At 42.9% G+C, this 13,464-nt stretch overlaps 1 protein-coding gene across 1 annotated transcript in view; it reads left to right on the top strand.

The window, feature by feature from the left end:
• The first annotated feature begins 5,997 nt into the window (after positions 1-5,997).
• Positions 5,998-13,464, top strand: part of MRPS9 (mitochondrial ribosomal protein S9) — a 37,977-nt gene continuing 30,510 nt past the window's right edge. The window contains exons 1-2 of the mRNA XM_019969846.2: positions 5,998-6,185; positions 12,142-12,321. Coding sequence (XP_019825405.2) covers positions 6,051-6,185; positions 12,142-12,321 — 315 coding nt within the window. The 5' untranslated portion in view covers positions 5,998-6,050. The remainder of the gene's footprint in view (positions 6,186-12,141; positions 12,322-13,464) is intronic.

The raw sequence follows: 13,464 nt of genomic DNA on the forward strand, positions 1-13,464 counted from the left end.
GGTGAAGAAATGAGTTCGATGGTTTCCTTATTTTGATTTGCAGCTCTTTAAAACATTTAGGAAATAAAACCATCTTGATCCATTTGGCAGGGAGTAATGTTTTCCTTTGCAAACTCCCACTTTACTTTGCGATTCTTTCACAACTACATCACAGTCTCTCTAGAATGATTAGATTTGTGTAAATATCTTTTTTTCCTATAAGTTAATAAGCTCCTGAAAGACAGGTATCATCTTAATACCCAGATAGTTCCTATCACAGAGCCTTGCAAAGTATACATCAATAAATAGTGGGTGATAAAGTAGTCTCTGTGTAGATTATTTTTTTACTTTAATTCTTAACGTACCAAACTCCACTTTCCAGCTGGGTGGCAGTCAGCAGAGTTGTGGGGCAGGTCTGTCCAATGTCTTCAAATCACTAAGTATCCACTTCCCTGAAAGTTTGACCTTTCTGGAAGAATTCTTTGAGTCTTAGAACTTGAACATTCCTAGCTATCTTTGAGTAGGCAAAATCTGAATAATTTGGGGATTTGTGTTTGTGTTGTTGTTTTTTGGTCACTAAGTCATGTATGACTCTTTGCAACCCTGTGAATTGTAGCTTGCCAGGTTCCTCTGTCCATGGGGATTCTCCAGGCAAGAATACTGGAGCAGTTTGCCATTTTCTCCTCCAGGGGATTTTTCAGACCCAGGAATCGAACCCAGGTCTCCTGCATTGCAAGCAGATTCTTTACCATCTGAACCATCAGGGAAGCCCATATGTACATGCAAGTACAATTTATACAATTCTCTGTTATATTGCTTAGAATCATACCCTGTGGTCCATCTAAATCCACGCACTTTCTCTGATAGAGACCCTAGAGATTTGCTCTCACCTTTACGAGTAAAAACTGACAATTACCCTTCAGTACATTTTTGAATGAGAACACTTTCATTTTTCAGGTCTGATCACAGTCTTCTTCTACTTATTTACATTTTCAGGTTGCATCAACCTCTTAGGAGTAATGCGCTTTTTAAGTTGCCTCCCTGCTGGGTAGAGTGGTACTTCCTCTCTTGGTCCTAAAATTGTCTCTTTGATGCCTCAAGAAGTACACTTTAGTTCTGGTTTTCTGGAATTTGATTATTGTTTATTTTTGCCATGCCCTTAGTGATTTTATTGATTCCAATTCTATTTCATTCTGCAAGCCCCAGGCTCTTGACTATATCCAGGCTACAATCGTGTTCATTTAGTTCCTCTTTTCTAGGTCTTTTTTACCTTCACTCAGCATCCATCAAAAGGGAGACCTGGATGCAGCCCAAATCCAGGCCACAGGCATGGATAAAGAGACACCCACAATGACATATAACATTTTTTACACACTATTATTTCAGGTAGGGGAACAACATATAGTCCCACCACTCTATCAGGATAACCACTTTCACTGTCGCAATGCACTTTAAAAAATGACTTTAAACAAACGAATTACAAACACGGTCAAGGAGACCAAGCACATGGCCCCTTGAACTTGTGTGTGTTTGAAGTCATTTTCCATGCACAGCAAATCGTGCGATCAATCCACCTTTATGTTTCATGTAAATTTGTTTTATTTTTGATAATGAAGCCTGAAGGAATGATTCTTGAAGCATCATAACAGCGTTGACTGACAGCTCCCTAAGTGCTGTCTGTTTTATAGCAGACATAACTGACAGCTGGTAGGTAAAGAGCATATGCAGATGGATGGGGTTCACACTGAACACAGTGGGGCAAAAAACCAAAGGAGATATTTATTCTATTTCTTATTTATTAAAATTCAATCAATATGGTAAATACATGCATCTTGGGAGAATACATTTACTTGTGGGCTGAGACAGATTCAGTTTTTAAACTGTAATAGAAGCTTGATCTATAGAAATTATGTACTAAAATTACCTTAGAAATATTTTTAAACTCCAGTGAGATTAACATTACTCATTTTCACACCCCATGTATACTATCTGTTTAGCTGGGAGTGGTCAGTACAACTAGAGCCTTTTTAAGTTGTAGATTTAAATTATCAAGTTATCTTTTATGGGCACTCACTTGTGTTGATTAAGTTAAAAATCTGGCCAAGTTAAAAACAAGACTCCTGCAATGCTGCTTCCAGGTATATACCCCAAAGAACTGAAAGCAGTGATCTGAACAGACACTGTACACTCATGTCTGTAGCACCATTATTTACAAGCTCAAAGGTGAAAGCAACTCAAGTGTCCCTGGACACTTGGATGGATAAACCAAACGTGGTCTGTACATACGATGGAATATTAGGTAGCTTTAAAAGGGAATGGAATTCTGATGCATATCATGAAATAAGTAAACGAGTAAGACTTGAACCCACAACTTTTTCATTAGAATTACTCCTCTCCAATATTACTCAGCCATAAAAAGGAACAGTTTTGAGTCAATTCAGAGACTACCAATGGGGAGGTCTGTCTTTTGGGGCCAATTTGGCCCTGGCAGGCCCATGGGTACCCAGACAGGACCACTGCAGCCTGTGTGGACAACAGGGGCACTAGGGGGGAGATTGCACTTGATGCACCCTCTGCAAAGAGGCAGGGTATTGGTAGAGGGAATGCCCCAGACGCTAGAGAATATCGGGGGCCCCCTCAGTCACTGACAGTTTTGCAATCAGAAGACTGAAGGGGCCTAAGGCCAAAAGTGATTCTGCCTAGAGATACCATCTACATAACTAATGTCAAGCCTTGGGCGTGCAGTGATGTGGCAGGCCACTGAATAGAGTTTCTGATAGACACTGCAACCTTTCAGTCTTAACCCAAAGGACTGGAAACCTTAGGAACCATAAGGAATATGTAATGGGGGTGTCAGGGAAGAAATTGGGGCACCCTTTTCTGGAACCCCTTTTGTGCAGCATCAGTGGCCTGTTATTTTTACAACCCTTTCTGTTTGTGTCTGACTGTCCCATCTCTTTAATGAGAGAAGACTGAGGGGCCGCTCTATTTCTCATGGGGCAAGGGAACCACCTTCATCACCAGATGCTTCTAACAAAGGAACAGTTAATAGGAGACCTTAGTAGATCCTGGAATATGGGATTTTGAGGTACTGAGCTTGGCCAAAGATACTCAGCTGGTGATTATTAAGTAAAAAGGGTTGTACAGTGTCTAAGTAGAGAACACAAATTTCTTAAACCTAGGGAATATCCTCAAAAATGTTTGTAAATAGATTATCAAAAGGGGAGGCCACTGGTCTAACTAAACTGTGTGCATGCTCAGTCGTATCCAACTCTCTGTGACCCCATGGACTGTAGCCCCCCAGGGTCCTCTGTCCATGGCATTTCCCAGCAAGAATATTGGAGTGGGCTGCCATTTCCTCCTCCAGGGGATCTTCCTAACCCAGGGATCAAACCGGCATTCTCTGCATTGGCAGGTGGATTCTTTACCACTAGTGCCACCTGGGAAGCCCCTTAAAGTTTTCCATATTGATCAAAAAAGCTCTGCATTTCCAGAGATTTCTAGGAATCCTTTAAAGGTGTCTGTGTGGGGGTTTTTTTGTGTTGTTACAAAAGAAAATGATTCTGTACATATTTGCATGCATGTATCCTGATACACTGTGCAAGAATTTCTGCAGGGTATATACCTAGAAACGTAATCAGTGAAGTTATGTGGTGTGTTCATCTTAACATAGATCACTGACTCATTGATTTCAGGAAAACTGTATCAATTTACACCCTCACCAGCAGCACCTAACAGTTTCTGCTGTTCATATCTGGCAGCACTTGTTTTGTTAGTGCAGTGTTTGACTCTCCTGATATTTATATTAGAAGCTGGTTTTAGAACCAAACTTTCATATTTACATGATTCCACCATGTTGGATAGTTGGGATTTTATAATCCTGATATAGGACCAAGAATGCCTGACGTCTCCAACATAATGGGTGCTCAGTAAATGAGAAAAGATTAAATGAATCTAAACTTCAGCTGTTTGGTAAAATCATAAGATTTTTTTTTCATATTTTAAACGTTTATCAGTACATTCCTGATTCCACTCTTTCCTTCTGTCTCCAGATTTATGCACCCAGTGTTAACTTACAGTGGTGTATTTCTTCCCAAACTCAAAGGCTACACAGGAAATTGAATGCAGCAGTCTAAGGGTTGCCCCTAGAGAAGGGATATGTATTACAGTTACTTTACTAACGACTTTACTGTAATCTGGTAAATCTAAGCAGAAGGCGATGGCACCCCACTCCAGTACTCTTGCCTGGAAAATCCCGAGGAGCCTGGTAGGCTGCAGTCCATGGGGTCGCTAAGAGTCCGACACGACTGAGAGACTTCACTTTCACTTTTCACTTCCTTGCATTGGAGAAGGAAATGGCAACCCACTCCAGTGTTCTTGCCTGAAGAATCCCAGGGACGGGGGAGCCTGGTGGGCTGCCGTCTATGGGGTCGCACAGAGTCGGACACGACTGAAGCGACTTAGCAGTAGCAGCAGCAGTAAATCTAAGTAAAATATCATAACATGAATTCTAGAGAAAAAAAAAAAACCCTCCACAATTTCTAACCTTGATTTGAGTACTTCTGTAGTTTTTATGTGCTCTGACATGTTATTTTTTTTAATGATATAAATTCGGTTTTAACATACTTGATTGTTTTATACTTGGTGAAATTGTCATGAGCTAAATCTTGGTTCCCAAATGCTAGTTCATGGGCCTCTGCCAACTTCTGGCCTAAAAAGTAACAACAAAAAGAATGGAAGAGTGAACTTACCATACAACTAAATGGATTCCAATTAAAGGACCACATTTCATTCTGCAATTGTGTCAATTCTACCTTCTTACTAATTAAAATGTTCTGTTTTACAAAATAAGTAATAGCAGATGATACTTATTTGCTTGACAACTTGACCTCAGATTTTCCATATGTGTGTGTTTGTGTATTAATTTTACTGGTCTTTCAAATCTAAGTGTTTGGAAACATTTTCAGAGCTGTTTACTGCTTCCTTTAATAAGTATTTTGTAGAAAGCATGTTGGGAGTTACCGTCAGGAGCGCACAAGCCTCAGAAGGTAAGGCACAGTCATCAGGATTCATACCTATTTATTAATATTTAGTTCTGATTGGGTTTCCAGGGAGGCTTAGTATTGCTAATAGTAAGGGTTATTGTTGTTGTTCAGTCACTCAGTCCTGTCCCACTCTTTGCAACCCCATGGACAGTAGCCCGCCAGGCTGCTCTGCCCGTGGGGTTTCCCAGGCAAGAATACTGGAGTGGGTTGCCATTTCCTTCTCCAGGAGATCTTTCCAGATCAGGGATCAAAGCCCTGTCCCCTGCATTGGGATGTGAATTCTTTACCACTGAGCCACCAGTAGGGGAAAGGAAGAGTGAAATTTGCTGAGTCGAGTCCGACTCTTTGTGACAGTCCGTGGAATTCCCCAGTGAGTAGCCTTTCCCTTCTCCAGGTGATCTTCCCAACCCAGGGATCGAACCCAGGTCTCCCGCATTGCGGGCATATTCTTTACGAGCTGAGCTACAGTGAAGCCCGACAGTAGGGGAGTGTCTGTTCCCGCCCGTGTAAGGGTTAGCCTGTGCATCATACACTTAGGAAATAACCAGTTTCCCGCAGAAGGACGGAGACCCTGGACCCGGGCCCAGGTGGGAAGGTTGAAGGAGGGAAAACCCGTGCTCCGACGCGGTCGGCTGGGAGCAGAGGCTCGGAGAGGAGCTGCGTAATAATGGGCGTGAAGTCAGGGCTGCGCAGGGGGAGCTGGGGCCAGGGCAAGCTGGGCGTGGCACGAAAGGGCTGGCGAGAAGCCATGTGGAAGTCGTTCCAAGGAGACTCGATGAGCCACCGACTTCAGGATGCCCAGAAAGACCAGGATGCCAAGTAGACTAGGGACCCGGACCAGGGGCGGGGGCGGACACGCCCCGCGTGCTCCCGCGCCCAATCAGCGACGAGCCAACGGGGGGTGGCGGGACACGCCCCCTGCTCCGCGCCTCTTCCGGCAGCCTCGCGGACCCGGCGCCCATCTGCGCCGGCGCAGTTTGCAGGCCCTGCCCCATCACCCTCCGGCCCGCGCCTCCTGCCCCCAACATGGCAGCTCCCAGTGTGTCCTGCGGCGCAGCAGTTCCCTACCGGCTCTTTCTTGCGGGTAGGGTTAGCTTCGCCCGGGAACAAGGCCTCTGGAAAGCCGCGGCTTCTGGGCTGCAGACAGGTACCAGATGCCAGGTAAGGCTTGAGAAAGGTGGCAGTGCTGGTCCCTGTAGCACGCGGTGTGGCCAGGCGCCTCCAGAGTCTTTAGTTTCTCTGAGGATCTTTAGTTGCTGGGTGCGAGATCTCTTTAGTTGCGGCATATGAGGTCTAGTTCCCTGGCGGGAGATCGAACCCCAGCCCCCAGCATTGGGAGCCGAGGCCTGTGGGATCTTAGGTGGTCAACAGAGGTCTCAGGTAAACAGGGTGGAATTGCCTTGCAGCGGCCAACCTTTGAGGTTGTGGCTGGTTTTCTCAGGGTGCAGTGAGGGGGAACTTACCTGAGACAGAAACAGAGCGACCCCTCCCTTGACCTGTCGCCTGGGTGGATTATGGGTTCAGCCCTGGCCCCCGAGACCCCGATCAAGAGGGTGGAGGTGGATGAGAACTGGACTCCTGCAGTGGCCCAAAGACTTAATGCAGGAGGTCATACAGTGGAGAGGAGAGAGAAACATTTATAAAGTGTCTTACGTCTGAGCAGTTTCCATTCTGTTAATTTTCTCGGTAGTATGTCTCTGATTGATGGAGACCAGAACTTGTAAGTTACATTTAATCCTGGGGCCAGTGGGAAGCCAGGATTCTAGCTTCAGAAGTGATTGGATGATAATGCCATTTACTGACATGGGACCTGAGTAAAAGGAACAAAATTTGAGAGGGGAAAAAAACGAGCTTAGTTTTGGAAATAATTGCATTTATTGCATAGTTATATTTGTGGTGTCCAAGTGGTGTTGGAGAAGACTCTTTTTTTTTTTAGAAAGACGTCCACTTTCTTTAATGTTGTACAAAAAATATTTGTGTAGAACCAAAAGTAAACTAAACAATATCACATTTGTTTACAGCACAATCTAGCTTTTCATATTAACTTTACTATTTTCAGGACTGGGAAAGAGATAACATCAAAAAAACTTCAGGGATGTTTATTCTACACTGTGTATAGCTGTGCTCACAGAGACGGCTTCTCTTACTTCTCTGCTGTGCAGCAACTCAGTTGTATATAAAATTGAACCTGCCCAAAAGCTGGAGGAGACTAGAAATGATGGGTCCATATCCAGGTGCATTGTCATACAGTTCAAATAGCTCTTGAGAGTCCCTTGGACTGCAAGGAGATCCAACCAGTCCATTCTGAAGGAGATCAGCCCTGGGATTTCTTTGGAAGGAATGATGCTAAAGCTGAAACTCCAGTACTTTGGCCACTTCATGCGAAGAGTTAACTCATTGGAAAAGACTCTGATGCTGGGAGGGATTGGGGGCAAGAGGAGAAGGGGACGACAGAGGATGAGATGGCTGGATGGCATCACTGACTCGATGGACATGAGTCTCAGTGAACTTCGGGAGCTGGTGTTGGACAGGGAGGCCCGGCATGCTGCGATTCATGGGGTCGCAAAGAGTCGGACACGACTGAGCAACTGATCTGATCTGATCTGATCTGAAGTGGACCCAAAGAGAGGCAAGCCATAGTTCAAGAAGAGAGCTGGTTTACAAGTCCTCTGTTACCTTGTGTGTGATAATTAATGGATTAGATTATTTGGGGGAAGGTGCAGTCAGTGAGGAAAATGAAGAAGGACCAGACCCTGAAGGACAAACAGTAGAGAAAGAAGGGCCCCCAGGAGATTGGGAATGACCTACCAAAGAAGTAGGAGAAAAACCAGGCAGTGTGGAGTGATAGAAAACAGGAGAATGTTGCAAGGAGGGAAAGTGATTAGCAGTACCAGATATTGTAAAGAAGTCAAGTACTATGATCAAAAACTGTTGAAAAAAGGAATACTGTCTTTTTTTCATTTTTTCTTCTACATTTTAGCTCACAGCAACCGATCCATCCATTTACCCATCAAACATTTGTTTTTATTGTTTTTTAACTGGAAAATAGGCTGGAAGTTTTTATTTTCTCATGCATCTCTTTTGAGTATATCCTTTTGTATACACACAATTTTCTGTGAAAGGTACTGTAGGTTACAGAATGTCTTTATTGTAGACAGTGTGGGGGAGGCGGCCAAGAGTATTTTTTTCCCTCCCTGGAACTCCCAAAGTTGCTAATACATGTATCCTTCTGTGTCTTTCTTTATGTTTTTTTAATCACATACAGACATACATGAAATGCATATTTTTTTAAAGAATGGAGTCTCTTCTACTTTTTGTTTCTTTACCTAACATGTATAGTACAAGTCTCTCCAATTATTATTATTATTATTAAACACCTCTTATGTGTCTTTGTTGTTGTTAGTTGCTCAGTCATGTCCAACTCTTTGCAAACCGCATGGACTGTAGCCCACCAGCTCTGTCCAAGGAATTCTCTAGGCAAGAATACTGGAGTGGGTTGCCATTTCCTTTTCCAGGGTCTCTTCCCAACCCAAGGATCGAACGCTCATCTCCTACATTGCAGGCAGATTCTTTACCACTGAGCCACGAGGGAAGCCTTCTTATAGAGGGTATTTTTACTTTTTGTTTATTAAGTATAAGTGAATTCCAGATAGTGATATAAGCAATAGCTGTTACTATCAGTCACAGTCAGAAACGTTTGAGAGACACTGATGCAACAAGGAAAAAGAAATAAGTTCTGTTAAACTGTGACTCCTGGGTGCTCAGTTGGGAGCCTCCGCGATGGGTTTTCTCCTGTGTACCAGAACTGTGGAATCCATGTTTCACATCAATGCTTCAGTACAAGTGCAGTACAAGTGCAGATATCTTGGTGTCCCAAATTTGAGTGGAGGAGGGAATATTACTTGTGAATGGCCAGATTTTTCTGGTTTTAAACCTGTGAATATCAAGGATCTGCGCACAGTGTACTGTGAGATTTGTAGAGGTAAATACAGAGGAGCACAGACATGCAGAGCCTAACACACACGAGCTGAAATGGATAGAATGACAGCATCCTCTCGAGGAGGTAATGGGAGAGTCTGCCAGGAGTTACATGAGAAAGGAGGGATTCTGTTCCAGGAAGATGGCAGTAGGTACCCAAGCACCAGAGATGTGCACAGTCAGTGGATTCTGGCAACGACAAATAATTGGTTCTAGCAACTACAGTTGGTATAATAACTGATGAGAGAATGGCGAGACGGGATTAGAAAGTGTTTTGCTATGCTAAGATATTTGATTTTTTAAAATTTATTTATTTTAATTGGGGGCTAATTACTTTACAGTGTTGTGGTGGTTTTTGCCATATACTGACATGGATCAGCCACGGGTGTACATGTGTTCCCCATTCCCCCGATCCTGAACCCCGCCTCCCTCCCCGTCCCTCTCCCTCCCACCTCCCTCCCCATCCCATCCCTCCGGGTTGTCCCAGTGCACTGGCTTTGAGTGCCCTATTTCATGCGTTGAACTTGAACTGGTCATCTATTTCAAATATGGTAATGTACATGTTTCAGTGCTATTCTCTCAAATCATCCCACCCTTGCCTTCTCCCACAGAGTCCAAAAGTCTGTTCTTTACATCTGTGTCTCTTTTGCTGTCTCATATGTAGGGTCATCATTACCATCTTTCTAAATTCCATATATGTACATTAATATACTGTATTGGTGTTTTTCTTTCTGACTGACTTACTTTCTTCTGACTGACTTTCTGATTTACTTTCTTTCTGACTTACTCTGTAAAATAGGCTCCAGTTTCATCTACCTCATTAGAACTGACTCAAATGCATTCTTTTTTATAGCTGAGTAATACTCCACTGTGTATATGTACCACAACTTTCTTATCTATTTGTCTGCCGATGGACATCTAGGTTGCTTCCATGTCCTAGCTATCGTAAACAGTGCCGCATTGAACATTGGGGTACACGTGTCTCTTTTACTGTCACAAATAAAAGTAGTTTTGGCTTTGTTATAAGTAGTTGACAGTCACGGTGTAATACAAAGGTTATCCATGAATTCTTAATGCCTATCAGTACAATTTTCTGTAAGAATGCTCATTTAGCTTTCTGTAATATTTATGACATTCACAATAGGAAAAAGCAGTAGGCCAATCTCTATTTTGAAAACTGTTACTATAAACATCAGTATGTCCTCTTGATTTTCTACTGAGCACTTTCTAAGTTTGTACTGAGCCAACAAGCCTTTGTTGATCGGACTGTCCGCCAGAGAAGAATGCTGGATGATACTCGATGGCTTAGCCCTTGTGTATTTTGCTTTTACTGCAAAAAACATTGCTGCCTCTCTCTTAAGGATCTGTTCTTTTCATCTCTCATCTTGTGGGCTCCTGGAGGTTATAATGTTCTGTGTTTATCACAGCATCCAGTTTGTTTTCAGTAGTTTTAATACTACTGGCAAATTCTTCAAAAGTCTTTGCAAAGCAGATTTGAAAATTGACCGGTGTTTGTAGCAGATGCTTTATACAGCTGAGTGCATTAGTTGTGTTTTCCCCCAGATAATTTTTGAATTTTTTAAAATTCGATTTTGTTAGCAATGGGAAAGGAAAGAAAGCCCTTTGGTAGCAAAGATGTTTCAGTGTGTCCCTCGTCACTTTAATTATGGAAAATACTGGGTCATTAAAATTTTCGTTTTCCTCATGTAGTTTACCAAGTTCTTATTTAAAGAAAACTTGATAAAAGGTATGCCCGTCGTTGCTACCTCTCTTTCCTTATAAAACAGAGTAAGTGAACTTTCTTGTACTCCGCTTTATTGTTGTAATTGGGGTGTTGCTGCTAAGTTGCTTCAATTGTGTCCAACTCTGTGTGACCCCATAGACGGCAGCCCGCCAGGCTCCCCTGTCCCTGGGATTCTCCAGGCAAGAACACTGGAGTGGGTTGCCATTTCCTTCTCCAATGCTTGAAAGTGAAAAGTGAAGGTGAAGTCGCTCAGTAGGGTCCGACCCTCAGCAACCCCATGGACTGCAGCCTACCAGGCTCCTCCGTTCATGGGATTTTCCAGGCAAGAGTACTGGAGTGGGGTGCCATTGCCTTCTCCGAATTGGGGTGTTGAGTGATTACTTATTGCTGTATAGCAAATTAACCTCAAATATAGCAGCTTGAAACAACAGATATTTCCCTCGTGGACTCTGTGAGTCAGGATTCCAGGCACAGTTGCACTGGGCCATCTGCTCAAGGTCTCCCGCAAGGCAGCAGCCCATGGTCATCTCAGGCCAGGGGCGGAAATCTGCTGCCCACATGCTCAGTGTGGGTGTGGGCAGGATTCACATCCTTGCAGCTGTTGTGCTGGCTGTTGGCCAGAGACCACCCTCAGTTCTTGGCCTGTGGACCCCTGGGGGGCAGCTCACCACGTCTTGCTTTCCTTGGTCTGATCAAGAGAGAGAAGAGGGGGAGGAGAGTCTTCTTGTAACCTGACCTCAGAAGTGTCCTTCTGCTTTGTCAGGGTATTCTGTTCATGAGAAGCGCACACCAGGTCTGTGTCTTCTGCTTGCTGCTTTCTGTCTGCATGTACACAGGCTTATTTTAAGGGGAGTGGTGTTTCTCTCTGGGCTTCCCAGGTGGCGCTAATCCCCCTGTCAGTGCAGGAGACACAGGTTCCATCTTGGGTTGGAAGATCCTCTGGAGGGGGGCACGGCAACCCACTCCAGTTTTCTTGCCTGGAGAATCCCAACGGACAGAGCAGCCTGGCAGGTTACAGTTCATGGGGTGCAAAGAGTCAGACAAGACTGAGGATGCACTGTACCGTTTAACCCTCATTCACTATACGTCAAGTCCCATAGCAGCTGACATTGACCAGTTGGTATCAAATGTGGATATTTCTAGCAGATAATGGAGGTAGCATATCACCCAGTTATTTTTATTATTATTTTTAATGTGTTGAAATGTTAGTAGTTTAAGCTTCTTTGTGAGCATAGGCTTTTAAAAGCACGCTTTATCTCGTTTCCAGGCTCCTATCAATTGAGTACCGTCCTAAAAAGACAATTGTTTGAAATGTCTTCTTTTATTTAGAGACAGTGGCCTATAAGATCATTGTTTAACTTAAAATCTTGTCTTTCCATTTGTATTTTCTGCTAGATATTAAGGCTCAAACATTCCCCGGCTGTAACAACAAAAAAAAATGTTGCAGCCTTAAGACGTGAGAGTTACACGGTGGACTTTATTAAAAAGCAGATTGAAGAGTTCAACATCGGGAAGAGACACTTGGCCAACATGATGGGGGAGGACCCAGAAACCTTTACCCAGGAGGATGTTGATGTAAGTGCAGTGCTTGTTCTGGGAATCACGGGAACAAGGGCAGAGCTTTGTTTTTCTAACGTTGTTCAGTGAAACATGACTTCTTAACAGTAAAGCCTTTAAATGAAGTGTTAGATGTCAGTTAAAACTCACAAGAATCAGAGATTGTTTTTTTATTATTGTACTTTAAAGGATACAAGTTATTTACTTATTTGTTGCGTTCATTGACTTGTTAAACTAGGGGCTTCCCTGGTGGCTCAGTGAGTAAAGAACCTGCCTGCCAGTGCAGGAGCTGAATGAGACGTGGGTTTGATCCCTGGGTCAGGGAGACCCCCTGGAGAAGGAAATGGCAACCCACTCCAGTATTCTTGCTTGGAAAATCCCATGGACAGAGAAGCCTGGTGGGCTACAGCCCATGGGGTCACAATGAGCAGGACATGACTGAGTGACTGAACACAGCTAGTTAAGTCGGGGCTCACTGTGTAATTTTTACATAGGAAAATTGGGTGCCACTGTATTCACATTACACCATTTGTTATTATTTTATGTGTTTTAGAGATTGGGTTTTCCTTATTATTAATACTTAACCAGTTGCTAAAATAATGATCACTGAAATCATTCATGAAATTCATTTAGGCAAAAATATTGAAGATGTAAAACAATTTTTTCACATATAAAAATAGCTAACTTTTTTTGTTAAGAAGTTTAAAAAAGATACATATTGGTGTCTTTCGTCTAGAGTATCCTTCTTATATTATTTAGAGACATCTAAAAGATTCTGTCATTCAGTCAGGTAGAAGCAGTATTATTAGTTCTGGCCCTTAAAATATAGAGTTGTTTTCCAGAGAAGATGTGTTTAAAATCTTGCTGTAAGTGTGAGAGGTCACAGCTTTCCTGTACTTTTAAAACTGTGTGTGTGTGTGTGTTCAGTGAAAGTAAGTTGATAATATTTTTTATCATTGTGCTAATTGAACATAATAAAAATCCTCTTTAGAGTTAGCCACTAAAGTAGTGAAATCATGAATTAATATGAAAAAAACATACACTATCTTCTTTTAAAATATATAGAACCTTTTTAAAAAAATATGTAGAGGCTGGATTTCTTGTGAGGAATGTAGATGGAGAACTTTGTTACTAATCTTTCTTTAGAAGAGAAATTTGTTG

This window comes from Bos indicus, chromosome 11 (genome assembly GCF_029378745.1).
Source record: "Bos indicus isolate NIAB-ARS_2022 breed Sahiwal x Tharparkar chromosome 11, NIAB-ARS_B.indTharparkar_mat_pri_1.0, whole genome shotgun sequence".
NCBI classification, from domain to species: domain Eukaryota; kingdom Metazoa; phylum Chordata; class Mammalia; order Artiodactyla; family Bovidae; genus Bos; species Bos indicus.